This window comes from Balearica regulorum, chromosome 26 (assembly GCF_011004875.1).
Source record: "Balearica regulorum gibbericeps isolate bBalReg1 chromosome 26, bBalReg1.pri, whole genome shotgun sequence".
In the NCBI taxonomy this organism is placed as follows: Eukaryota; Metazoa; Chordata; class Aves; order Gruiformes; family Gruidae; genus Balearica; species Balearica regulorum.
In genome coordinates this window covers 1,697,484-1,725,336 of record NC_046209.1, presented here as the reverse complement: position 1 = coordinate 1,725,336, position 27,853 = coordinate 1,697,484, and the positions used below count along the sequence as shown (strand labels likewise).

At 41.8% G+C, this 27,853-nt stretch overlaps 1 protein-coding gene across 4 annotated transcripts in view; it reads right to left on the bottom strand.

Annotated features, from left to right (window-relative positions):
- The window catches only part of CRTC1 (CREB regulated transcription coactivator 1), a 51,330-nt gene extending 24,153 nt beyond the window's left edge, over positions 1-27,177 (bottom strand). For 2 of the 4 annotated variants that reach the window (XM_075736330.1, XM_075736331.1), the window contains exons 1-5: positions 26,984-27,177; positions 7,050-7,166; positions 2,412-2,549; positions 1,565-1,626; positions 803-897 (exon numbers count right to left, since the gene is read on the bottom strand). In XM_075736330.1, the coding sequence (XP_075592445.1) occupies positions 803-897; positions 1,565-1,626; positions 2,412-2,549; positions 7,050-7,166; positions 26,984-27,109 (538 nt within the window). In that variant the 5' untranslated portion in view covers positions 27,110-27,177. The remainder of the gene's footprint in view (positions 1-802; positions 898-1,564; positions 1,627-2,411; positions 2,550-7,049; positions 7,167-26,983) is intronic. The other 2 variants (XM_075736333.1, XM_075736332.1) reach the window with 2 other exon arrangements.
- Between the last annotated feature and the right edge of the window lie 676 nt (positions 27,178-27,853).

The window sequence follows — 27,853 nt, the reverse complement described above, 5'->3', positions numbered from 1 at the left end:
CTAATAACAAGGTGACAAAGAAACAGCAAAAGAAAGCCCAGTCAGAGAGATGTATCAACAGAAGCCTTTCACACTGATGACTATAAATCCATATTTATGCAATACTGTTTAAATGATCACTATTTAATGCTTTACAGCACTGGAAGTATATGGAAGAGCTGCAGAACAGCACATATGCATTTGAGAGTTGCATGTCTATCTCTGTCTGGGTGGTTGTTTAAGGATGAAATTTCTCTACACAGATTTAAAGAGGTTTTCGTGTATTTCTTGAACTGACAGCAGGAACAAGGGCCAGCAGAGGGCACCAGAATCGTTAGTGCCGGAGGGCTGTGCTGCTCCAGCTTGTAACCACAAATGTTACCAGACTACTGTTTGTCAGCATTGCCTCTGAGGGTATATTCACTATAAATAAAATCTAGATGAAGTCGCAAGACCATATTCTATCACTGACCATGAAAAGCCTGTGATCTCTACGCTTGTCTGGAAGTTACTACAAACTGCAAACCTCTAGTACCGCTGAGAGCGGTCTAACCATCAGAGTCCCACGAGCCCAGATTACTTTTCCCTGTAGGGCAAGGTCTTCGACTAACAGAATACCAGGTTCAGGAGAATGCTCTACCTCATATTTCAGTACCCAGAAGAGTAAACATGGTCCTTTGTTCCAATTCCCGTGTAACTGAGTCTTGAAATTGTTATGCATACATGTATTTATAGAAGTAGATGAACACCAATACTTGTGCATATAATCTGAAGTACAACACTTTGAATATTACAAATATTTTTACTGGTTTTCTCTGTTTACCTCTTTTCTGCTGCATGTCCTGTGACCCTCCTGAAAAGGATTCCTGTTGAGCTGGAGTCATAGTACTCTGGTGCAAGGCAGAATCGGAATTTGTCCTGAAAGGAAGGCCAAAAATAAATGTTTTTATTGTCAGTTTCTCTAAATAAAAGAATGCTTAATCTCAGATAAATGTAACCAACTCAGTAAAACCTGAATACTCTGCATTAAAAACCCAAAATCTATATATGGCATATACCAGGCACAATTTCCTTGTGAAACAATCAATTCACAGAACAAATTAGTTCAAGTTTGAAGAGCAATTGTTTCAACAATAGGATTGAGAGGAATACAGGATAAATTGGTTGCCGTAGTTAGAAGATAATTTGATATGCTTTGTTAGAATTATGCGTGATCAAATAATGCAATTTTTAAGTTGAAAGATGCTTATACATACTTCTGTTCTACTAGTCTTTGAAAAGAAAGCATCCCTGTTTTATAGGGAGGGAAAATGACTGGCGTCTTTTATAACTCAACAATTTTGGGGTATGCCTTGGAACACCTGGCAACATTTACCCTTAAAACGATCCCATTAGCTGACACACTTTAAGTTTAAAAGCAGGTCATCTAAAAGAATAAATATAACGGAAGAAAAAAAATGCATGTGTAAATTCAGGAATTCATGGCAATTCAGATGCCCAACTGCTTCAAGGAACAATAAAGGCCTTTGTAGTATCAGAGAACACAGTCCAACTACTAAGACATGCGTACGATTGTGCTACTAACCTTCTCCAGCTTGTGTCTGATGGAGGTGACAGATACACAGTGCCATACGGACAGCTGTCCACGTGATTCCATCAGTTAAGGGGAAGAACACCACTTTCTCACTTAAGTAGGAGGCCTATATAAAAACTTTTCCTAAGAAATAATTCAAATTACCCTGTCAGAACCATTAAGCTCACATGAGAAAGCCAAGCAGACCCCCTACAGGAAACATACATACATTAAAAGGACACTCAAAATATTATCTGGATTGTTGTAATGTTCGAGCAACAGGACAACCATCCTCCTTTTCCCTTTCTGACCATCTAACTCCTCAAGAAGCTGTCACCTCTCCACGCCCCTACTCACGCAGCCCCTTTAGCCCCATCAAGCCAGTCTGATTGCAGCACATTTTAAGCCAGTCAGAAATAATAAGCTAATTCGTTTTCACAAATGGCAAGAAGAAATAGCGCTTAGCAAATGCTAAACTGATGAATCAACTTGTAATAAAATGCACAATAAACTGCAAAGAACTATTCTGGTTTGGATTTACTCAGTTCTGAAGGGAAACTCAGTTTCACCAAGACTGCTTTGCCTTTTCCATCAAAGGATCTCAATCCCTCTCAGCTTCACGTGTATCATTATTCCCACTTAGAGCTGAGGGAACAGAGAAAGGTAAATGCTTACTTTACAGAATAGTAGGTATTTATAGACTAGATCACAGTTCAGAAAAGGCAGATGACATTGACTGCACGGAGACGGGAAGCAACTCCGCTGACAGGCGAGGAGGGGAGGAAGCAGGGAACTGTAATAACTGAAAACTGTGATCTTGTTGAAAAGGTTCACTGGCAGCTCATAAACCAAAGGATATTTGTCTTCCATGTTTATCCACAGAGAGAGGGCGTCGATGGGGGGAGCCAAGACGGTTTCTGTCACGATACACTCTGTCCACCAGACCATGATGCCGAGTTGTCCTGCTTGTGTCCAATCCCGACGACTGAAAAGGAGTCTGAGAGAGACACGTGAAATTACAAGCAGGAAAACACACGCACGAGCTCCCAGAACCTATTCATATTGGATGCAAGGCTGTCTTATTCTAAAGAATAAAACTCAAAAAAGATATGGACAAGTGTAAACATGTAAATTTTTCCTCCAACAACATTTTCACTATAGCCATGGAAAGCAATTACCAAGGCTATCTCTTCCAGACAGAGATTAGAGACAAGTGAAGGCAGACCATGCTAGATCTGCCCTCTCATAAATCAGCACTGCTCTCCAACCTTCGTAATCTCTAAAATACCACCAGTGAGTGTGGCATGGAGCCTACTGACAACTGCTGTTTACATTCCCTCCGTGTAGCATGCAGCATGCATCCAGAAGGAACATGCTGACAACCAGAGCTTAAACTACAAGGGCAGGAGATGCAGGAAGAAGATGCACAGTGAGCCTAATGTTCACCGGAACACACCACGTTCTCTCAAAACTTCCTTTCACCCCTCCTTTCAGCATAATTGTGTTAAGGGGACACTGATAGAATTAAAAGAAAAAGAAAAGCAGTTTCCTTCCTCCTCTGTCTAGAAAAAGTTACAGCATCCAATATTTTTAAAGTGATTTTCATTTTGTTCAGGTTGCGTGGTGAATCTAGGTGGGTTGATTCCACTTTGAATCTTATTGGTGCCGCTATCTTGAGAGCGTTTACTTGTCAGCAACTGATTTCAGAGAACAAGGATGGCAGAGAAAAGACAGGGAAGATAAATTCCCAGGCGAAACTGGAAAACTTCTACATTTCCAAAAGCCCTTTTCAGTGTATACCTGCGGGGGGGCGGGGGGGGAGGAAAGGAAGTACCGAATGGTCAACCTCTACTCGTACTTCAACAGCAATATATGGGTCTCCGGGGGAAAAAAAAAAGCTACAGAGTCTTCCACTCCTTGCCAATGTGAACAGCTTTGCTGAGTCCCTCAACACCATCTGTTTGGAAATCCAAAATTTCCTCCTCCATTCAGGTGCTGCACGTGGCAAATGCACTGTCCTGTCTGCCAAGCCATGAAACCATCTGGCTTCCACATTAATCTTTTTTCCTTTTCTTTTCTTTTTTTTTTTTTAAAGTGTCCAGCTTTGGCTCTTTAAATGATTATTTCTAAAAAGTTTTACATTTATTTTTAAATGTTTTGTTTGTAATAACTTTTTAAAAAGAGTCTTTCTACTATTTTAAACTCCTTTGTATTTAGCAAACATTAGTCTCCTCTCCCCCTACGCGCACACAGCCTGTGTTAATATAAATGGATGCAAAGTGGCTGTGGTGGTTATTTTCTCGTTTCAGGGCCAACACTTTATATGCAGCAGAATATTGCTTAGGTCAACATGGGAATAGCAAGAGAGCACAGTGACTTCTTACTGTACTCTCAGCCATTAAGAACATGGTGTTTTGCTTCAGTTCCCTAGCAAGTATGACTTGCACAAAGACTTAGAAACCTCAAGTCATAGCATCTCCATTTTAAGTAATTCAAATTAAAACAGGTTGGTTTAATCTCTGCTGCAAACACTAAACAACAATCTGGTTCTACCTAACAGGCACCACACAGAACTGGGAATATTCATAATTCTAAAACACCACAAAAAAGGTCTCAAACTCTTCTTTGCACTGTTGATACATCAATTCTACCCCAAGAGGCAGCAGAATTTGCAAATACATGCGTGCTTGGAAGGTCAACAGGAGAAGCAATTTCCTATGTCAGTGGTCTCAACCACAATGTACTAAAAAAGGAGAAGCCTGTCTGAAGCACAGAGAATGCAGACCTCACCTGGAATTTAAAAGGAAGCCAATGCATATTAGTTGAATACAAAAATAGTTATGTCTTCCCTTTTTTTTGGCATAACTTCCATATGAAAACACAATAAAAATCTAATTTGAGTGCAACGGTGGCACAAGTAAACATGGATCACGTCCCGGCACAGGGCTACAATTTACAGAGCGAGGAATTTTTGGGCAATGCTGTTCTCTGGCTTTCCAGGAACAAAGATCCCAAGTGAATCCCTAATTTGCTTAGGGAAATCAGAAAAGAATACAAACACCTGAGAAAACGGGTATCACCTCCAACAGGTCTGGCTTCTCTCGGCAAGCATCCCATGACACTTACTCTGAACCAAACACCAGGCAATATGTCGTCATTAAAATCCCCATCCCTGCAGGGCACGTGGTGTTTAACTACAGTAAACTGGGATTAAAAAAAAAAGAACAGATCTGAGCATCAATTTTATGTGGAAAATGAAGAACTACAACCGTTTCGCTTCCCTGAGAAACATTCAAGGATTTGAGATAAGAACCAAAACTCCACAAAACATTAAAAACCCCCTACACACTCACAGACAGGAAGGAAAAAGCTCAGTGCTCTACAGCAACAGTGTCCCTTTAAGATTTATCAAGACTTAAGAAATAAAAACGAGCAAGGTGGATGAGAGGGAAAGTGAGGAGTGGTACCTACTGACAGTTTACATTTCAGTGCCTCCTGGTGACAAGCAGCATTTGGGTAATCATTCTGCCTTTCCCGATGGAGTTTAACATGCAGGCTAAGTGCACATGCTCAGAGATTGCTTAAATCACAGGCCAAGACAGTGCCAAATAAACCACCGTCTGCATCAAATTAATCCCCCATAAATCATAAGTAATCACATGACAGATCACAGCAAGTCCAGGGAGTCTGTACAGGAATTATTATGCATGTTCCAAACTGGGATGCATGGCAAAACCTGTATTTATGTGACAGACCATAACTCCTTTGGAGCTGGGACGGTGAATCAAATAAATACTGTGCATACCAGAAAAAGTGTAACATGTGCTAAAATACGTATCTACCTGGGCAAACAGTACACCAGTCCTAAATACGTATTTGCACAAACCTAAATACTTGTTTACCAAAGAGACAGGAACTGCTCCAAAGGCTTCTGCCAGAGCTCCGTTGTGCTGTAAATGCAAAGAACCAAGATTCTCAGACACTAACGCTCTCACCGGAGACAACCAGACAGCCTTCACCTCATTGGCACATCGTACAAGTATCTTTTGGCAATTTCATCGTTATCTTAGCTTAAAACTGAAAAACCTGCAAAGCATTCATCACTGATACAAATACACGGATTTATTTTATTGCCTGTCACCACTTGTTATCTGTAACAGTATCTACTTTGGATTTTTGTGGGGGTGAAAAAAAATACGTAAAAACTTGGAGTTTAAGGACAATTCATTTCCGTATCCTCCTCTAGTCATTCACAAATTTTTGAATACTCACTTTCAAGCACTCTGTTAGTTTCAGGACTAAAAAAGTCTTTGTAATAACCATCAGTAATGGCCATCAAGCACAAAACTACTGAAATACTATTGCTTAAAAAGAATAGGAACTATGAACCTCCTCAATCTTAAAGAGATCAGACACTTGTAGAGTAGTACTAAGGACTTCATAACATTACAAACCTCTGCACTGTATTCCCTAAAGGCAACCAAATTAAAACAGACATTTGCTGCTCCTCTTGCACAACATTCAAGCTGTTAACCTCCACAAATTCAGCTGTCTACGTGTATTTCGAAATGCATAGTTAGAGGACGTTATCAATAGTTTCTCTGTATTTATTAAGTCAACCTTCATCAGAAAACCACAAACTGCAAAATTTAATTCTTACCACATCCTCGTGAGAGAAAATACAAATGTTTCTGCTCAAAAAAAAAGGAAAACTAATACAGAAATTTTCATTATTTTGAGCACCCTAAATCAACTAACTATAGAAATCAGGAGTCCCAGAAGTATCCATCACTTACTCCTCTCCCCTATACAACATCTTCTGTCCAAACATGCTTACTAACAGCAAAACATTCATATAAAACACTGATTTTCTGTTTATAGTGCATTACCCCTGGAGTCACAACTGCAGGGGGAAAAAGCAGCCAGTACATCCCTACATTTACTCTTCAGCCAGCCCAAAGCAAAGTGACTATTCCAATACCAGCCTGTGTCCCATTCCCCCTCCTCCTCTCCTAAATCCCATGCATTACTCCCGTGGAACATGCACGCTGCCGTGGGGTACCTTCTTCCACACCCCCATCTCCCAGCACTTTCCACATCCCCTTGCATTATTTGCTTCCACTTTTGCTTTGAGTCTACAGTATCGTCACAAAAGATTTCATGAAGAATTTGGTATTGAACAAAAAAACCCCCCCACCACCATGAATGTTCGCTGACAAAGAAATTGCATCGCCTCTGCGTATTCTTGACACAAAAGCATCACAACCAGGGACTAATATCTAACACTAGATATATACAATACAAAAATATCCACACATCCCATACAGGACTATGTTCCATTCCAAAAGAGCAAAAGTTTTTAAAACAGGGTGATGTGCTGAGGCCACAGTGCTATGTCCTGAACGTGCAGCTACTTCATGGTCTCCTGTGAAATTAAAAATAGCATACAGGCACAGCATTAATCAACAAAAAGAAGGAAACATCCTATGAAACTCACCTGGAAGGGCAGATCCATGGCACTGTTTCCAATCTGATTCACATTTGGCAGCGACCCACCGTAGTACTGGCCACGACTCTGTCCCAGCTGCAAATATTGGGTTTTCTGCAGCTGTAACTAAAAGAAAAGGAGGAGGAAAGTGTAAGGGCAACTCATTTATTTTTCAACTGTTTTAACTGACTCAACTTGACACCGTGTCCGTTATGATCGAGAATGGATACCATCTATAAACAAAACAAATTCAACTTCTGTGGGTGCATGGCAACCTTCTGTGGCAAACTGCCACGTTAGGTCTTGTGCGATAGCGTGAAGCAATGGAAGAAAAATCAACTTTGTAGTTCAATTTCCAACAAATAACCACCATGCGGTTCTTATGTCACCTGCTATTCTGAAAACCAGGATGTAAACCCTCGTGTCAGTCTGATCATGACTCTAATATCAAAATTAGCCAGCTGTTCATGTGTGTGATATACACATTAAAAAAGTCATCTTCCTTTAGTATATCGAGTATACCTTTTGTCCATTCACCCTTTTAGCTATCTAGGTAACAGAGATGATGCAGCTTTCCACCATTAGATAAGTGTTCTTGTTTCTTGCACCAGGAAAAGCTCTGTAGAAAGGGCAGACACAGGTTTTCAAAGAGAACCCAACCAACCAAAGAAAAAAAACCAGCAAAGAATTCCTTACTGAACTCAGGTATACATGAAAATAAATGTGACAGTCTGCAAAGTTTCAATAAATGCCAGATATCACTCTTCAGTTCTGAATGACACCTCTACACTAAAATATCCTAGTACGCTTTCCCATAGCTGTATACGTTTCTGGTGTCAAAGTGTGCAAGAAAGTCATTTCTTTTATACTCAAACATCAACTTACTTTCATTGTCACTTCTTTCAGAAGACTAAACTGTCTCAACAGCTGATTAGTAAGAGCTATGACTTTTTATTAATCTTTTGTCAGTGACCCTTCCCAATTTTTTATTTAGTAGTACCAATATTTAAAATAATTTCTCATTCAATTCTGTAATGTTCCCACTCAACACATCGAGATTTAATACCACACTGCCTCCAAAGTCCTATTTTAGACTGATAAAGCAGAATTTGCAATCATCTGAACACAACAATCCTGCTCCCAGGGATGTATCTTCCAAGGGCTCAAGAAACTACAATTAAAGCAGCAAAGAAATGAGCTTACATAAGTTCCCTCTCCTCCCACTGTGGAGGAGTACATATTTTATAATGTATGTTGTTCCTCACTAGATGTCAACTGGCTGTTTTTGCACTCTGCAATGCAAGAACATTCCTAGATTGGTAGCAAAGAATTGTTTAAAGACTAAATGTTCAGATCTTGGACTAGATGCAGGTTGGTTGCTAAGGTACTGTAGTGTGTACATCAACAAATCTGGTTTAGTCTCATTCAAATACATCTGAAAGCCTTTGCCTTGCAATGCCAGAAGTCTGAAGAGCAAAGTTTGGAAAAGTACTAGAAAACACGGCATCCCCAAAACTGGATGTTTACATGGGTGTTTTTGTTTGTTTGTGGTTTTTTTTTTTCTTTACACTTTTCTTGAAGAAAGGAAATGGCAGGATGGAAGGAAGCAGCCCTGCCTCTACAGCTTCAGCACAAAGGCCCTCAGGTTGAACGAAGATGTTTCTAGCAAGGCGAAGGAAGAGCCAGCACCATCTGTGGTGACATGGTGATCTATGCAGTCCTCTGGTAAAACAGTAATAGCATGAGGGATGCTGAGCAGTGTTGACAGTGAAGATACCACGCTGCACACTGATAGCACCGAGACAGGACAGAGAGAAAAGGGACCAGTCTGCTTCAAGTGTCTATCATGCCGACACTTAGGTATATATATATTCAAATAGTCCCTGAACTGAGGAGGAGAAAATGGGATCACCCCAAGGAAACAGTGCATGCGTTCTTCCAACTTTAAAACTATCCCTAGGAAAGCAACTCAAATACCCTTTATTTACAGAATCTCCCCTAGAAGCCACCAATTTCCAAAGACACAGACAGCCAAAATCTTTCTGCTTTAGCTGAGAGACCAAATTAATCCAAAACTTAGGAGACAGTGCTTAGAGATGAAACCTTTATGAACGGGCGCTCTCAAAAGCCTCAACTGTTTGGGCAGGATCCCAGTCACAAGGCGGCTGATGGGTTTTTTTCTAACCAAAGGGCAGATAAACCCCCTCAGCCTGAAGACTTATAAAACATTCACAGCATGTTGTATCAAACAGTTCAACAAGATCCCATCTAAAAAACAGGAAAGGCCCCCCCCCCAGCTTTTCTTTTGCAATCTTTTGACACGCAATTACAATCCAGTGCTCTCCAAGCAATACGTGAAATTAAGAGAAATGCTCTGCGCTGGTATCACTTAATGAGTCACAGCCCCTCTAACTCAGAGCTGCAGATCGCTAAAAGCACAATATCAGAACTAGCTGTGCTTTTTGCCTGGCCCGTACATATGTTTTTGTTGTTAAAAAAAGGCTTGCTTGGGATTTGTGCCAAACATTGAAGTAACTATTTCAACAGGTGTTGGTTTCTTTTAAAGAACCTACTACAAGACACCCAGCATGGGGGGTGTGTGGGGTGTGTTGCTTTATGTTTTTTAATGTTTTGGCCTCCCCCAGTACATACCTGCCTCAAAGCATAATGTAACTGGGAGGTCACCACTGTTTGTCTTTCCACTGCAGTTAAACGTGGAAATGAGGAAACACAAGAGAGCGAGGACTAAAGTGCTTCTCAAAAACGAGCTTGTTAAATGGCTTTGCTGTATCATTAATTTTAGTAACACTACCTTCGATAAACAGTTTTGGAGATCCGTGCCAAAAATAAGAAAACTGATTGCTTGTTATTGCTCTCGTCGATCATTACACCAGTGTGTAGATCTGTATTTGTTCCTCTCTCCAGCCTCCTGCCTTCTAACGGCGAGCGGCCCCCAGACTACGCCGTTTATAGGAGACCATCAACAACTGCCACTCGCAATCTATGAAGATCGAGTGTAAGCAGAGCAGGCCAGTTTGCTGAGCGCCTCAAACGTCCAGCTTTTTACCTGGTGAGACAGCAATTTTAAGTTCTGCAACGTTAAACCTTGCTGTCGTTCCGATGGGAGATCTCAAGTGTTTCGAAGCAGAGGATCGGCAAAAAAACCCTGAAAATTTCACTGTCGTGCTTTGAGATAACTCAGGAGTCTCTGGGCTTACTAAGGGGACCTGTGCACAAAGAAGAGCAGCGCTGAAAATGAAAAGAGACACGGGTTGCAACTAAAATGAACACTTCCTCCTCTTTCTGTAAAACTACCTTGTGAGGTAAATTAAGTGTACTGGGGATTAGGTTTGAAGAGGGGGATTGTGGGGTTTTATTTTAAAAGTAAGGAAAAAAAAAAAAGGTCTTTTCTTAATAGAAAAATTCAGATTACTGTTAAAATGTTAACAAGTCTCATGACAACTCTAGCTTTATCTCCTGGGGTTAGATTCAATTAGTGGCAACTTGCTCTCTATACAAATTTAGATAGTGAAGTACGATAATGAATTACTTAGTGTTCACCAGATATATTAATTTCTTGAACCACGAGAACTTAGTGACTGTACATTACAGCTTTTCCATTTATGCATTATGTGGCCAAGATAACAGTTCCTTGACAGCTGAAAATATCGCTAAATATTCCAGTTCTTTCCTGAGAAAGCTTTTGGTAAGGAAAAAGCTTCTGCTTGTGAAACCATTTTATTTCTGCCTGGCATTCTTGTTCAGAAATAATGTTTCCCAAACGACAGACCCTAACTGAATATGTAATTTTCCCCTCCACCAGCATTTCTCTTATGCTACTTAAAGAAAAAAAAAATATTTTAAGTTAAAATCCAATTCAATTGTTAAAAATCAAACACTTCTGCATAAGCAGTTTTCTAGAATAGCTGAAAATGTTCCCCAAATAAAAGGTTGATACACAGTTGGTTCGCCACATTTGAAGTTAAGTTAAAACCAATAAATTTCTGCAAAGTTGCAAGAGTAACAATCTGTGAGGCAGGAGCAGCATCTGTACAGCAAACAGGAAAGGAATCATTACCTTTCCACGTAGTAATTAGGAATTTGCAAGCAATCGCATTCTTAACTCAGCCAGCAGTTGAGTAACATGACATGACCTTACTCTGGTTAATGGAGCCGGACACACACAACTTTGGTAAGAAATCAAAAATATTAGATTTAACATAATTATTGACTTGCTAACAATGGAACATTCTTCCAGATACTAGTTTTTATGTGAATCCATTTACATGAACTACCTCAATTTTTCCATTTAAATTGGGTTAAAATGTGCTGGACATACAGCTGTGTTTGTAGGGAGAGATTCAAGTTATACAATAAAAAAAAAAAAAAAAAAAGAGAAACCTATCCCTAAAAGCATATCCAGTTTTCCTACAGACATTTCTAAGTGTCCAAAATATGCAGATGTGAATCAAAGGAAGCATTTATTAAAATTCAACACTTCAACTTCTCTAAATTCTTCTCCAAAAATTCTGGGCAAATTACAAACTTATGGACAGAACTCAAAATTCAACTGTAATCGAACGGCAAAATTGATACTGGAATGAAGTCAATCAAAATCCACTATAACCATTTCATTTTAAATGCCCTTTTTAATACATAAAAATTTGATTCCCATAAGTGTCATAAAAGGGTGGAGTGACCTTTTGATAAAAAAAACCCTAAGATATCTGATGAATACAGGAAGTAAGATTTCATGATAACTGCTCTTCTGCTGGTTTGCAGTTTCCATACCAAGCTTTCTTATAAATTTTAGGTTTTGACTTTAGAAACCTTTCTCTTTAGCGTGTTGAGGCTAATAAGCAGCAAAACAAGTGCAGATTAAAATTAGAAATGTCTTATGAAAGCTTACTTGGAAATTAAATTCTGTTTAAAGGATTGACTGGAAGTTTTAGAGACTGCATTATAGGTAAATCCTGTTGTTCAAATCAGTTCAAAGTTTCCCAGTTGGATATGTCTGAAATTTCTCAGGAAGGCTTTCTCCTCAAGCAACCAGAGGCTGGACCTGCCACAGGAAAGAATGTAGAGTTGCCTGGAGTTTTTGAACGGACTGGGATTGATTTGGCATCCTCAATAACAAGTCACTGCTATTTTCTGATCTCTCCCCAGGAATGAACTCACAGCCCAGCTCTCAGTAGAAATGTCTGCCTCAATGAAAAGGCACTTTTAGCACTATTTTTGGCGCCTCTGCAGAAGAGCCAAAGAAAGGCAGTAGAAATCAAGTGCCCTTTCATCCTCAGAACTGGACTTTTCAAGTTACACAGGTAGGGCAGCGAGAGAGAAACGTTCCAGGTCGAGTGTGCACGCTCTGCCTCTCCTGTGAGCGAGCAGAGGGCTGAGACTCCCAAACTACTAATCTGGCTTCTGTCTCCAGCATGAAATTAAACACGAAGTCAAACAAACCCTCAAGACAAGTCAGTGAAGTGTTTTCTTCAAAGGCAGATTTCTTCCCATTCACAATCCTTATGTTGATAAGAAAAGCAAATACACTCTTAAAAAGAAAGATAAGTTAACATCAATTTAATGATTCACAGTTATTGCGTTTAGACTTAGTGGCAATATAGCCGCTAGCTAAAAATCACTTAATTACCCATCTAACTATTAAAAGTTCTTTATGTTTGTGTCCAAGTTGCCAAAAACTATCCAATAATTAACTAACTGCTCTGACCACCAAAAGAGTTTGGCTCCTTCCTTCACCTCAAACTAAACCTTTTCTGTTAATATTCTGAAGTTTGTATTAGAATTGGAATTTTAAAAACTCTGCACTTGCTACCCAACCAATTTCTAAAACTAATATACATCAAAATAGCTGCCCATTTACTAAAACCACCCTCCATGAAAGCTGTCTAGAATTTATTTAATTAAATGAGGACGGATTCATAAATCAATAAAAGAGAATCCAGGTAAGCCCAGGAAAAGAAAATTTAAATGTTAGCCACAATTTCATGAATTATAGCAGGTATTCAGCTGCCAGTCCCTCTCTACATCAACAGACTCAGACTCAATCTCATTGAAGCCAAGAACCTAAAATTAATATCAATAACGAGAAGACACAGAAAGTTATTAGCAGAAAAAAGTTTCATGAGGCACGGAGGATGTAGTTTTATAATCCAACCAAGCAGATCACATTGTGGAGAACATGGTCCCAGTGCTCTGGTTGCCTTGTCTTTGCCAGGAAAGCTGTCTAACCTTGCCCCTCTCCTTGCCCCAGAACTCTTATGACCTGAAAGAAATCTGGTTAGAGAAGCTGAACCAGCAGAAAAACTTTGTGGGTTGGCTTGGTTTCTCTTAACTTGCTCGCCCCACAACCAGATGAATTTTTGATAGCAGAAGGGAAACAGGAGAGAGCAGCGGAAGCCAACAAAAGGACGAGTTCTTCAATATTTGGACTAACTCAGCTATATGGTCCAATCTCACGTTGTATTTCAGGGCTGCCTACTGACGCTGATGGCTGAGCAAACCTCACCTTCACTCTCATGCAAGCTGGAAGGGATGAAAAGAATGAGTCGAGTGAACAACAAGAGAACGGGGCCTGGCGTTACAGCGACCCGTCATTTCTGTCTTCCTTCTGCCACCAACGTTCCCCAGGATACTAGATGAGCAATTTGTCAGGGGCAATTGCTAGTTTTCAGGTTACTCAACATAAAATACGAAGGCTCTGTCAAAATTACCAACTAGGGTCTGAAGTACCCCTTCTCCTTGAGTCAACTGGACCTATGCTATGAGTGTATAAAGCATTTTAAAAACTGAAGACCTGCTGTTGGGTTCCCCCCACTCCCCTGAACTACCACGTGATTCAAATCAGACATTCAAAGCATCAATTTCTTCTATTTTACTGCTTGCATCTTAGTTATCCTTCTATAAAATGAGAGTAATCACACCAGAAGACCATTGTAAAGATTAAGTTGGTTTTGAACTACTCAGACTCCTTAACAGTGTAAGGCGCAGAGCACTTCCCTGAGGGTTTAATTATCCTACCAGCAAACCGAAGTTTGACGGGTGCACTCTGAGGCCCAGAGCTACGCACTGAACAATGCAGATAAATCAAGATATTTAACAGTCTCCCACAGTAAGCCACCATCATCTATTTTTGTGCCCAAAGAGGCAGGGGTCTCCATCTCACTAGGGCAGAGGTGAATATATGATAAATTAATTAATACTGCTCACGCAGGAGATTATGAAAGATTGGAAAGACTTTTTGGAATGCTTGACTTTTTAATCTATATAATGCTTTTATAGTTGGACTACAACTGATAAGTTAATACTGACTGTTTTTATAGTGCTATCAAGTTTTTGACAATTTATTGCAAATAATTAAAAAGACTTCCATTATTTAGATGTTACAGATTAAAATCCACCTACACATTTTATCTAATAGCTGAATAGGTGGCTAAGGAAGAGATAGATGCCTATTTGCAATTTTAGCCCTTTACTTTTGTTTTCCAAGTAATTAAAAATTAGATGATCAAATCTAATAACATCAATACTTTCCCTTTCATCTGAGCATGCACCCGCAGAAGCGTGTATGTCATAGATGTTTCTTTTCAATCCAAAGTATGTCCTGATGGTCAGGGGAAGTAAGTGTTATGCTGTAGATCCACTTCTTTTAAATTGTCTTTCAGAGCACCTAATGCTTGCTCTGTCTAATATAAAGAAAAAGGTGCAGCATCAGAAAACTAGAGTTCAGGTTCTTTTATCAAAAGACACCGATTCTCTAGAAAAAGGCTTGGCCACAGAGCTAGATTAAAAAACGTCTAGAATTACACAGAAATATACAGTCTATCAGCCCCTTAAAGCTAATGCACGTTGTAGATATAAAAAGGGAACTCTGAAAACTGTCTTCCTCTAAAATTCAGAACACATTTAAATGTGCCTGCTGTAAAGCGACACTGTTCTTTTATTTCTGAATAATCAACCATTCATGGCAACAACGAAAAGCGAACACGGCGCACAGTAACGCTAGAATAGAAAAAGCGTAGCTAGCTTCTTCACAACTCTTCCTGGCTAATGGAGACAGACTACACAGACTAATTTATCAAAGAAAAAGAAAAGAGAATCCCTTGCATTTCTCTCTCATTTGGGCTGTCACAATCAGGAAGAAACACCATCAAGCCAGATTTCTAAAGTAACTTATTTCCTGCAGTTTCAAGTACCGATCCAACAGCAGCGATGGATCCAAATGCACAGCTGTTCCTCCCAGGAAGACTGGTAAAGGAAATGAAGTCTGAAGTTTAGAGGAAAGGTATAATCCGCAGTGATAGCAGCTGCTCTGTCTGGGTCACTTGGGATTTAAAATATTCCATCATCAGCTTTGTAACAAAATGTGTTGCAATGGTGTGTGTTTTTTTTTTTTTTTAATTTTAGTATGGTTTTATTTTCATAAAAGTGAAGAGTTTAACACTGGCTACAAACAGACAAGTGTGGACAACCCAAGCAAAAGTTTCCCTTGTTGCCTCTGCCAATCATATTTGGCCTTCTAATGCTATTAGCATCCTAGCGCAATAGATATTGCAGAGAAAAGTACTACCAAGCCAAAACAGGAAGCCAAATGTCTACTACAAACTAAGTGAAAATTACCACGAAAAAATCCAGACATATGGTATGAACTGGATTTGAACCCATGCTTTTAGAACTGCTACATCATTGTTTACTCTTCCATCCCCATAACTGTCAATTAAGTCACTGTCAAGTATTTGTTCCATTATCACATCGACATGTCAGGACACAAACAGAAAAACTCTGCAGGCCAGCCAAACACAGTCATTAAAAATAAAAATTCAAGAAAAGAAAAAAAATGCGTTTTTCCTGCTTTTTTTTTTTTTAAGGGAAGGAATCTGTTGTAATATATGGGAATTTAGCAGCTACAAAAGAGCAACAGCTTTGTTTCTGCCACACTGAAACACTTCACAACCAACTCTTTACTCATAGTAGAACTGCAAACACAAGCCCAGCACTGTGCTTGATTTTTACCAGTGGATAGCTACAGTATGCCACCAAATACACTGTTCAAGGATCCAGGCGTTTCACAATGCACTAAAACACCCAAATTTTCCCAAAGACTTCAGAAATAGACAACAAAATGGGAAGTGACACATTCAAGGACCAGAACCAAAGGCATTCTGCCACAGCACTTGAGCATCCCAGCTCACATTAACTCAGTGCGAGGGTCTGCACAGAGGGAAGGGGAAGCAGAATGCTCCCCCTCTATCTCACGGAGCCAGAGCCTGAAAGGAAAGAGGAGCTCTCCCCACACACCATGAAAAAATAAACTGGGAATCAGAAGAAAGGGTTTTCATCATTAGAGTAATGATATTTGCTAAGCAGAGCAAAGGGGAGAACAACATAGCTAACTGCAGATTTTATAAACCTGATTAAGCTTAAAGGTTACCTGACAGCATTACATGTAGGCTGCAATTCCAGTTGCTTACCAGTAAAACCGTGAGGCCTCAAAGGGTGTGCATCTGCTGGAACACCCGCGTGGGTCCCTTGCAGCTGCATAAAAGCGTCTACAAAATTAAGGCAGTCGTGAATGATTCTGTGCTTTGAAAAGGAGAAAGGAGATGATGGAATAAGTTCTTATCTCTAGTGTTCACGACAATGCTAGTCATTTGAGGAAGGTATTCCTATTAGTTTATTTTCAGGACTATCTAAAACCATTTAATTTTTGCAGCTAGCATGTCCATAAAGCAAAGAACTACAATCACCTTCTCTCCATTTCAGGAGGTGCAGCCGTTATCATAAGTTCTTCCTCATTGAAAAACAATCTTGGTCACCTGGCTGATTCATGTAGCAAAGAGCAGAGAACAGGAGAAAAAGCAAATCGAAAAGATTAGACGTAGCCCCAGCCGACACAGCTGAGGCGCAAAGCGTCACTACTATAAACCAACTTAAAATAAACTTCTCCCAACTGGTAACTGTAATGCTGCTTTGCTAAAAGCATTATAGTCCAGTCAAATAAATTTCATTCATAAGAGCTGAGATATATATTGATCAGCAAAGCTTAAACAGGAATCATCTGAATCCTGGCCAACTAGCGATCACTGCACTTTTAGCACTCCAAGAGAGCCAATTATTACTCATGAGTTCATGATGTTTTCTTCACCTTCCTGTTGAAGAGATTATTTAAGACCTCAAATCACTTAACTGGATTGTTTTGTCCTGTTATGAGTCATCTACAAATTCCAAGGCACCATTAGATTCTCCTTCAGGAGCTGCAACCAACTCCCCAGATTGCCTCAGCTATAAAATTCTGAGGAAACGGGGTTATAAAAATTACACACATACTCAGACCTCTGCCCCCAGATGTCTTCTAGAATTCATGTGAAAGTGAAAAGATCTCACCCCCTAACGTACACTTACTATTTATAAACCACCCCAAATCTGCATTGCACTCCGGAACAAAAATCCTTTTTCTTGTGCACCCAAAGAGAACAAACCAGAATGTTCAACTTTTGTGGAGAAAGGGGGAGGGGAGAGGGAAGAAGGCAGTTGTTTTTCATGCTGCAATCTTTTTTTTTTATTATTATTATTAATAATAATTTCTGTTTTACACCAGCAGAACTTTGCATAGTGGCACTTCTTTAGGCATTAGCTGCATTTAACTTTCTCCAAAAAATGAACTAACATGAACTATTCGATATTTTGGGGTTCGAGGGCAAAGAATCGGTAAGAACACACCTTGCAGAATTTGAATAAATAAAGTAATAATAATAAATAATAAACAATAAAATTTAATACACAGGCTGTCATTCTGTGTTTAAAAACACTTTGCTATTTCTGGTGAACAAAGGTTTACTGTTTAAAACTTAACAGTCACAACTGAGTAGCAAGTAAAAACAGGATACAGCACAACTAGAGACTTAAAATAGTGACTATTCTTCAGAGTTCTGCTCTATCACTGGGCAGAGCGCCAAGCTAAGCTACAATATGAACCAAACCTGATTTGCACTGCTTTTAAAAACAAACCAGCTCCCGTGTCAGTTCTGCAAATGCCACCCTTCTTTTCTGAAAGGGCTATAAAAAGAGAAAGGCGTTTATGTTGCTGATAATTCAATGTAATACATCAGCGAGGTCTCGTACTTGAAGCTCATAGATTATTTGATAGCAAAAAGAATTCTTTGCCTCTCTGATATATTTAAATCTAGTGCGACGCTCTCAAAATCTATTTATTTTCATTATCGTTATTAGCTGAGTACTTTTAAGAACACACTCGTTCTGAGCAGCCCAACGTATCTGTTTGCTGGTTGATGGACAACACTTCAGAGAACAACGGAGAACGAGTGCCCAGGCTAAAAAATCGTTCCTAAACCATCCACATTCCTCCTATTGAAATGTCTCAGAAAAGATGAAATAAAAGCAGAGATGCCCTCATTAAGCACGATAAAAATAGCTTTTATGTTCCATTTTTTATTTTTAGCTAAAGAATGAAAATTCAGTTATGTAACCCTACAAGTTTCGTAAATTAGGAGACAAGCAGGGCACGTTTGCGCTCTTTGGAGCTGATCAGCGATCGGGAGAGCACCTAACTCTGTGCCGACAGTAGCCACAAGCACAGCTGGTTCAGTTAAAAACATATTGGTACAGAATAAACATGTGATTTAGCCGCTGCTGAGGCAGAGAAAGCCATTTCACAATGACCTTCAGTCCATGATACCATTTAACACTTCACCAGTCCCCAAAACCGCCATGGCCTTTGCAGCATGTTCTTCTCTCCGACAGTTCCTCCCACTGCAGCTCAACCTTAAGCCCTCCTATTACAGCTCAAGAAACCATGTGAAGCTCTTAAGATGAGGCATCAGACAATTCTCTAGGCATTAATAATATCTGCCATCAGAGTCAAACTTCTTTGAATGCAAAAGACTCGTCCAACGTAATCATTTCACTGCACAAGAGAAAAAAATCTAATTACAATGAGAAGGTCAATAAGACATTTGAATCTGAGTAGGCTGTTGGAAACTTGTGCAATATTTAAGATAATATTTTTGCTCTTCCTTCACTAGAAGAGAAATGCCACAGAGGTGGCGAGGGGGAGCAGGGTCTTGTGGAATTGTGATTAAGACTGCAACAAGGACAAGCCTTGTCCATTGCTCGTACAGAGAGAACAAGGAGAAACCCAGTAACACCACTCCAATAACTGGTGGCTGCTGAACGGATGCCGTGAATACGATCTACATAAGAATTTGCAAGGAAAGAAGAAGCTGAAAAGTCAGTATATTAAACAATCACTGTCTTCCCTCTGGCCACTGAGGTTGGTTTTTTTTCCCCCTTAATGCAGCTTATGGGTGTTGAAACACCACTTAAGGACTCTAGAGATAGAGAAATCTTCTGCACAGCTTCTCATCGTTACAAGATGCTGCTTCTACAACAGGTCTAAAGAGGCACCAATGTACAGAAAGGCAAATCACAAATAACTGATACGCTGAGTTGAGAACTATCACCATCTGCCTGAATATACATATATTTTGGAAAATCAGCTCACATTCCCTCCCCTTGGAGACCTCAGCCGTCCAAGGAAAATAATACTAACATAAATAGTAATAGCTGGGTATCAAAATTAATTGAAAATTCATTTAACAGAACTGCAGTCTGCCATTAACACATCTTACTACTATGCAGTGATAAGTAACTACACTAAAAAACACGAGCGAGTAGCCCAGCAGGGATATCACAGAGGATATTTTCCTAGTCATCAAGAAAAGTGATAGACCAAGCAGGCAAGAAAGTAAAATACACATTAAGAAAAATCTGCCTGTAAAATACAGACTTTTAGACAAGGATCATGAAGTGCTGTAGAATTAATACTGAAGCCTAAAGCCAGAACACAGCGTTTCATTCTCCTCTACTTCATTATTTTTGTGGGTGTGTGGTGGTGTTGTTTTATTGCAAAGGATTGTTCTCGTACAAGGGGAAGAATTTTCAGTTCTCAAGAAATAATTTGCAAAACAAGACTATTATCAACACTCAGTTACAACTTTATAAAGTACCAATGAGATCATACAAAAACATCCCTGGTTGACAAATACGCACTTTTGCAATGCTCATTTGGCTCAGTAAGTACCAGTGGAGATCTTGACAGAAATCTTATTCCTGGATATCACTTACACAGCACAAAACATGCTATGCAAACCATTTAAATCAAAGCACATTTTAAACATGAACTCCTACGCACTATCAGATACGCTGATCTTAGCTAATGAGTTAATACTCACAAGTTTGGCTACCACCTCAAGTTTACACCACAGCCCTTGGGACTGCGTCTGTTTATTGAAATGCAAGTAGTTTAGACCAAAAGAAAAAAAGGGAAGCAGCACCGAGGTTGCAATCAGTTGCCGTCGCAAAATGAACACTGCTGCAAGCTTATGCTCACAAAAAAAATCTACCAGATTTTGACAGTTTGCTTCTTTTCACCCACTTACTCCAATTCTGTCAGCTACCATATATCCTCGACCACAAAGCAACAGCTACTCCAGCACATCTACAAAAACACCAGGGTAAAATTCCAGCCATCGCAAGCAGAAACGTTATTTTAAAAAAGAAAAGCTTATTTTATTTTTTTACGATACAGTATTACATTTGCTGAAAAGTGCCCTGAAGTATACTTGAGTTTCAGATCCTACAGTAGGCACAAAAATACCGATGCCAGTGTGGAACGTACCATTAGAGACTGATCAATGCTGTTAGGGAGACTGACAAAACACTCCTTTGCAATTAGAGATAACAGATAACAGATAACCAAAGACAAATATTTACCCTTTAGGACATTTTGTTTAAATCCCTGTTGATCATTTTTGAGAAGATGCCTACTTTTTGCCATATTAGCATTTTATTACCACTACAACGAAAGCCTCTAGAAATACTCGATAATTTCTTACAGTACAATTTAGATGTCTAGTCAGAGCAGGAAACTGCTAAAGCTCACTTCAAAGAAACCCCAAACCCATCTAGTTTAATACGGTCAACCCCTGACACAACCCACTGTGGGCACAGCCGTGCCGGAGCTTGCACTAGCACGGCGCTGGGCAGCCACAGGACTGAAAGAACACATGAGCTTAAACGTGCACGATGCTGCTGTCTCAGCAAAGAATCGGGGTCTTGATGCTGATAAGGCACGGTATGCTTCATAACTAAAATCAATGACATTGATAAATTGATTATAAAACTGAAAATAAATGGTTAGTGCTAGAAGTAGCGGTTTGATGAGCAGCAGATTAAAATAAGCGTTGTTTCCAAATTAGCACAGGTAATCCAAGATGGTTAGGAAAATAAAAATGTATTTTACATGATTAAAAAAAAATCAAATAAAACGTCACCTGATTGAGAAACCTAACTACAGTTAAAACTGCTTTTCAACACCGCATCCTTACACAATTACATTACGCGCCTTCCAGGGCTTAGGGGTTCCCCCCTCCTTTTTTTTTTTTTTTTTCCCTTTTGCACTATGCAAAGAACAGCTCTTTTCTGTTTCATCTAACAGGTACCAAAGAGAGTTTGTGCATAGGCCACATGGCTACTAAAATCATTTTTGCAATACAACATATTCTTGAAAAATACTTTAAGGAACGAGTCCTGTCGTACCGTTTTGTGGTTTAATGCTTTCCTTACGCAGAGGATGCTCGTTTACCTCTGCCCGTCTACTGATGCCAGCACACGATTCAGATTAACACAGCATCAACTCCTGTTGACTGATGGTTTTGCCATGTCTGTAACTTCTACAGGAGGTTTGCAGCTCCTCCATTTGCAACTGTAACTCAAAGTCATCACAACTACATACTTCTGTTTCTAAATACAAGACCAAGAAAATCAGTATCTAGACCTAAAACTTTTCAGCATCTGAACTACAGGCAAAGCTCCCCTCTGCAAGAATGGCTTTGCAGCTCGGCAATTCTCTTTGAGGAAAGACCCCAAATCACCCTCAAAGAGCTGGAAGAGCTGACTGTACATAACCTCGAGAACATATTGTTACTAAATCAGTAGCATCTATAAATGCACATTACTGCAAATGTTCTCCACCGCTGAAGTTAAAGAAAACTTTGAAACGCAGCACACCGCGCTGAGTTCTACGCATTCATCCTGTGAATTACAATTTATACATTGAAATATAGCAGTTGTACGATCACAGTTTCATGTGCCTACAGATCCTTCACAGCTTTCCTACATCATCAAAACAGACGGACTTGGCCACTACACAGAAAAAGACTTTGTCCGAGAGCTCAAACAAGCAGGTGTAATGCATGGTAACAATGGAATAATAATTTTAAAAGTCATTGTCTCCTTTATAAACCAAACACAACAAAAACCTGATGGGGTTTACCAGAAGGAACATTACGCTGCTGACTGAAGTATGCGAGTTCTCCAGCATGGCATATCAGAAGCCGACTCGTGTGTTTACCTTGGACAGCTCAGACGAGTTAGGGAAAGCTGACTGTTGCACAAGAACAGAGATTCTTTGTGCCCCTGCGGGTAGCTCACCTCTGCATTTTCACTCTCTGATTTACAGTATTTCTTTCAAAGAATTAACGACGCTGCATCATTATTTCAGCACGTTCAATGCAGTTACTCGCCCAGCCTGTGTCTGTCAAAAGAACGACGACGGCCACAGCCAGGGGTACAGATGCTGTGATTTGGGGAACGTTATTTGGCAGTATGGAAACCAACTGACTTGGTTCTGTGTCCTGCTTCACCAGAGAAGTCAGAGGGAGATCACGGATGAAGCCTAAGTGACCAGTTTCTTGGCCTGGAAATGTGCAAATATAGGGGCCAAACCCTGTATTTGGGAAAGTAACAAAGAAGAAAAACACTGTCTAGAGCTTGAAGTCAAAATTAACACTCCTGTTTTGAGAGAAAAATCACAATACTATTAAATTGACCAAAACTACTTCCAGCTGAAAGCATTAATCACCATGCTTGGAGGGCTCGGTCCTGATTTTGATGCATTTCTTTAATATCTTTCAGACATTCAAAAATACTACATTACGTAGTCAGGAATTTCTTTTTTATCAAATTATTTAATGAAAACATGCTGAAGATATTAGGAAACATTGCGACATTGTGTCATCAGCAGTAGCTTTTCTCATTTTTAAAACCGCAGATTAGCATTCCCGATGTAACTGAGCTTTTAAATACTGTTTTGCATATTATCTACATTGAACGATGATCTGTGAATGTACAAAGAGACATTTTGATCTCTTCTGCAGCCAGCAGGAAGAAGTAAATGAGTGACTGTCTCATACCTAAGTACAAATTTTGTTACAGGGAGGCATGCCCCTGTCTAAGTTTTACACAAACATACAAACTATGGGGGGTTTACTTAATTTTTATTTAATTTCACTTCAGTTAAATGGCCATCTATGGATAACTATGCCATTACAGTATATTCCAGTTGAAAACATTATACTAAAATAGGATCTTCATATTAAAAATATTCAGGTTGAAAACACAAACACTGACTTTTTACTTCACATAGTTTTCAAGAACTTGAAAAAGCAACACAGGCGCACACAACTTTTGGTAACACCTAAAAGTATGCAAGCAAACCCTGTCACGGCACCATCACACAGATTGACAAAGCATTGAATTATGTACTTTGGAACACAGAAAATAGATTTTTAAATCACTGAGGAAGACGGGTTATTACTAAAGATCCTCTTTTGAGGAGTGCTGTTAGTAGTAGCTCACTGAGACACCTTCTGCAAGTTGTCTACACGGGCGGCTTTGTGTGCAGGAAAAGATTGGAATTCCAGCAGTGCTGGAATTTCACAGAATGTTTCCAAACACCACCATTAACCTGGTTTTTCTTCCATTTTCACTCCAGTAACATCAACATCAGCGCAGGTCTCCAGGCAGGTGGGGCTCAGTGAAGCCAGGTTTTTTGGTGTTAGGATTGGGGTTTTTTTGGGGGGAATGTCTTTTTTTTTATTTTTTTAAGGTAAGACTGCAGGGTCCATAAGAGGGAGCTCAAACACAGCTCCAACTGAAATCCATCAAAACTAAGTGACTTTAACAATATATATTAAAAAAACAATCCTGGAAACCTCAGAGCATCTCCAACTGAAAAAGAAGCACCTTTAAAATGCGGGTCACAAGCTATGCCCAAATTTTCTTTAAAATCTTCTATTCTCTAGCATTTGAAGAACCTTACATCGAAGAGCTCAGCACTATCTGTGTTATCCTGCATGTTAATGTTTTGTTAAATACAATCTTAAAGAGCAGCAACAGCCTTGCATGAGCAAATACATGCAACGCAGCAAGCACCACTGGGCTGTATTACAACAGAAATTGAGAGAAGGCCCTGGTAAACAACCCATCCTTAAACCACAGAAATCAGTGCAGCTCTAAATTTTCATGCTTCACATAAAAAAAGGAAAGCAGCAGAACCACAAGGAAAATACAGGAGTCAATGTCACACAGAAAAAAAAAAATCCTCCCCCTCCTCTCACCCACTTTGTTACTATGGGACTCGCAGAAATCTCTGGATTATAAACACGAAGGTCCCACTCACAAGACAATTAAGCAGCTCCAGTGCTTCTATCGGCCACCCACCTCCACGACTCTTCACAAGGTCTGTGTCTCCCAGAAAAGCTAAAACGCATTCTTGAATTTGCCAGCTGAAAGACAGGATTTTGTTGCTCCTGAGAATAGGGGAACACTTTTGAAACCAAAGCGATTTATTTTTCAAAGGAATTCTTTTTTTCTTTTCTTTTTTCAACTGAATGGTGAGCACAATAGAGAAAGAAGGAGTTAATATCATGCTCTGTTTTGTCCTGGGCAAGAAAGATGTATCATAATTTAAGAATCTCAGACCAAACAGCATAAACAGGTGGAAGATTACCAAGTCAGAAAGCAAGCTCAGAAACAGCGTGCGTATGCACAAGAAATGGTGGAACAGTAGTTCTCTGCCTCTGCTACGATCAGTAACTAACAGTAAAACAGACAAGATGGTAAACATTGCAAAAAGACAATTACTAATAACGAAAAGGCAACAGAAATTTTGGGCTGCTTCCACAAACTGAGTAACGCATTTTCAAACTGACAGCAAAGTGCTGGTTGCCAAATGAAAATGAGAGCAAACAGCAAAGTTGTGCTTAACCCCTTTTTGCTTTTATACTGCATTTTAAACACAGATGAAATCATGGAATTTAGAAGAAAAAGTCCACAAAGGAGACATTTTACTCAGCTATTTGGTCAGTGTTTCCATCACTTCAGTACCCAGAATCCTCAGACAACTTATTCATCTTGGGTCCTTTTCTCAGTACCAGGTTCTTGAAAATAAGATAGGTTTCCATCTGCAAAACCTGGATTAGGAACACTCAGATTTGCAAGAAACTGAATTAGGATTCCGACTTATCTCGCTGAAGACGAATGCTAAACTTAAGAGTTAACTGAAGGACAACCTGTAACTGCAGACTTCAAGAACACCCAGCTCTGAGTGGCAGCCAAGGACTGACCATCAAAAGGCAAAACCCCGGGGCACTGACTTACACAGGTAAGGTGCAAGAAACAAGATGACTCCAGCAGCTGCAAACATCTCTAAATCGTCCTCACTCTGCTCTCAACTAACTCTAACAGTGACTCTGACAGCATCTTCTATGAAACATCAACAAATAGTTTAGCATGAACAAAGCTTCGGCCTCACACCTTGCCAGGCGGGAGCTGACAGAAGCAGCATGCCTTTCTATTACATCTGACTAGCAGCAGCAGCAGCAGCAATTCAAAACAAATATTTACCCTATCCTGACACAGAGGAATAAAAGGAAACATTTTACTGCAAATCCAACTCTACGTTCTCTTGTTCCCATTCCTGTGAGGGTTCAGCCACAAACAAGATCGTAAATTTTCTTTAAACAGTTAAAAGAAAAACAAAAATATTGACACAAGCAGGTGAAACAAGAACCGTACAGAAAAGCTCTGGCATCCCTATACCTAAACCAGAAAAGGCATCTGATGTTCGGAAAGCGCATTCGTTATGCCCTTAATTTCTGCTGATGGGCTTTGCAGAGACATCAGAAGGCAGGGAGGATTTGGAAGTGCAGCAATTTGTGCCTACAACAACTGGAGTATAACAGGAACAACATTAGTGACACCGAGTCCAGCGGCTCCCGCCAGGTCTCTGCACACCCATGGGCGCTCTGTGCCCGCACACCCCCGCAGCGGGGGAACCGGGGCCTGGGGCCGGAGCCTGCCCCGCCGCACCTGAAGGAGCGGGGGATGCTCTGCAGGGCCCCGCGGGAAGCGCTCCTCAGGGAGGCCGGGACCTCTCCGCCCCAGTCTGGGCCTGGCCCGGGGTGAGGAACCGGGACCCTCCTCTCAGACCCTGGCGAAGGAACAGGGACCCTCCCCTCAGACCCGAGCCTGGGGAGAGAGGGGTTCCCCCGCCACAGAGGAGCCCCCACCCAGCCGGGCCCGCTCCGGCGCAGACGTGAGGGGGGCTGCCCCGCCCCTGCCCCGGCGCAGAGCCCCCCCCTCCCCCTCCGACGGGGAGACTGGGGACTGCCCCCCCCCAGGGCCCTGCCCCGGTGCCCCGCGGAGCGCACCTGCCCGCCCCCCGCCGCCGCCCCAGCCCTCCTGGCGGCAGGTGCCGCTCTTCGGAGGATGCTCCGGGGCGCGGGCTGGGCCCGGTGGCGGAGAAACGGGAGCGGCAAAGGGGTGGGGGGTGGGGGGGAAGCAGCGGTGGGGGCGGCGCGCGGCCCCCCGCCCCGCACCGAGGGCGCCGCCCGCCCCCGCCAGGGGGCGCTGCCCGCCGCCCCGCCCGCCGCGCGCCGCCGCTGCCCCAGGGCCGGGGGGCTCCGTGGGGGGCGCCGCCCCTCCCCCCCCCCCGCCCGCCTCCGCCGGGGGAGCGCGCGCCGGGCAGCGCCGGGGGCGCGCGCGTGCGGTCAGTAGCTCCGGCTCACCCGGTGGGCGCGGGTCAGGCTCAGGTCCTTCATGACCTCCTCGAAGGCCGCCGTCTCCTCCGCCTGCTTCTGGTTGTGCAGCGCGATCTTCTCGCTGAATTTCCGCGGGTTGTTCGAGGCCGCCATCTTCCCCCGTCCGCATCCCCCTCCCCGCGCCGGAGGGGGCGAGGCGCATGCGCCGGGCGGGCCGACCGGGCGGGCGGGGGACTGCAGGGCGCCTGCGCCACGGCGGCGAGGGGCGGGAGGGGGCGGTGAGGGGGCGGAGGAGCGCATGCGCGGCGCAGCCGGCGGCGCGCGCGGGAGGTGGTGGCCGGCGGCGCGCCTGCGCAGCAGAGGGGCTTCCCCCGTCGACGTGCGGGGGGAGGGGGCGCGCAGCACGCGTGCGCGCTGCCGGCCGGGCGTCCTGAGGTGGCGGCGGCGGCGGCGGCACTGGCACTGGCGTCCCTCCGCTCCTGCCGCTGCTCGCCCCTCTCCCCTCTCCCCCACACCTCCCGTTATCGCCTCCCCGGGAGTCGGTTCGCTTGGGACCTCAGCATCCTCCCCCGGAGGTGGCGGGCATTCCCGCCGTCGCGCTGTCCCGGCGGGCTGGTGTCTTCGGGCAGGCCCCGCGCGTCGCGGCTGAGGGCGCTTCCCGCCGAAACTCGGCGCGGTCCGTGGCGTCGCCTCCGGTGTCCTGCGCGGCACACCGAGGAGGCCTGGCAACGGGAGGTGTGTGTTCGTGTGTTCCCTCTGGGCACTGACATAGGAAACTCCCGATCCTGAAGTGGGAGGTAAATCCCAAATCTCTAAAACGCCAGGTATTTTTCAACCACCGAATTTAAAAATCTCAATTTTACTTTTTTTTTTTTTTCCCTATCTAAAGTTACTGAG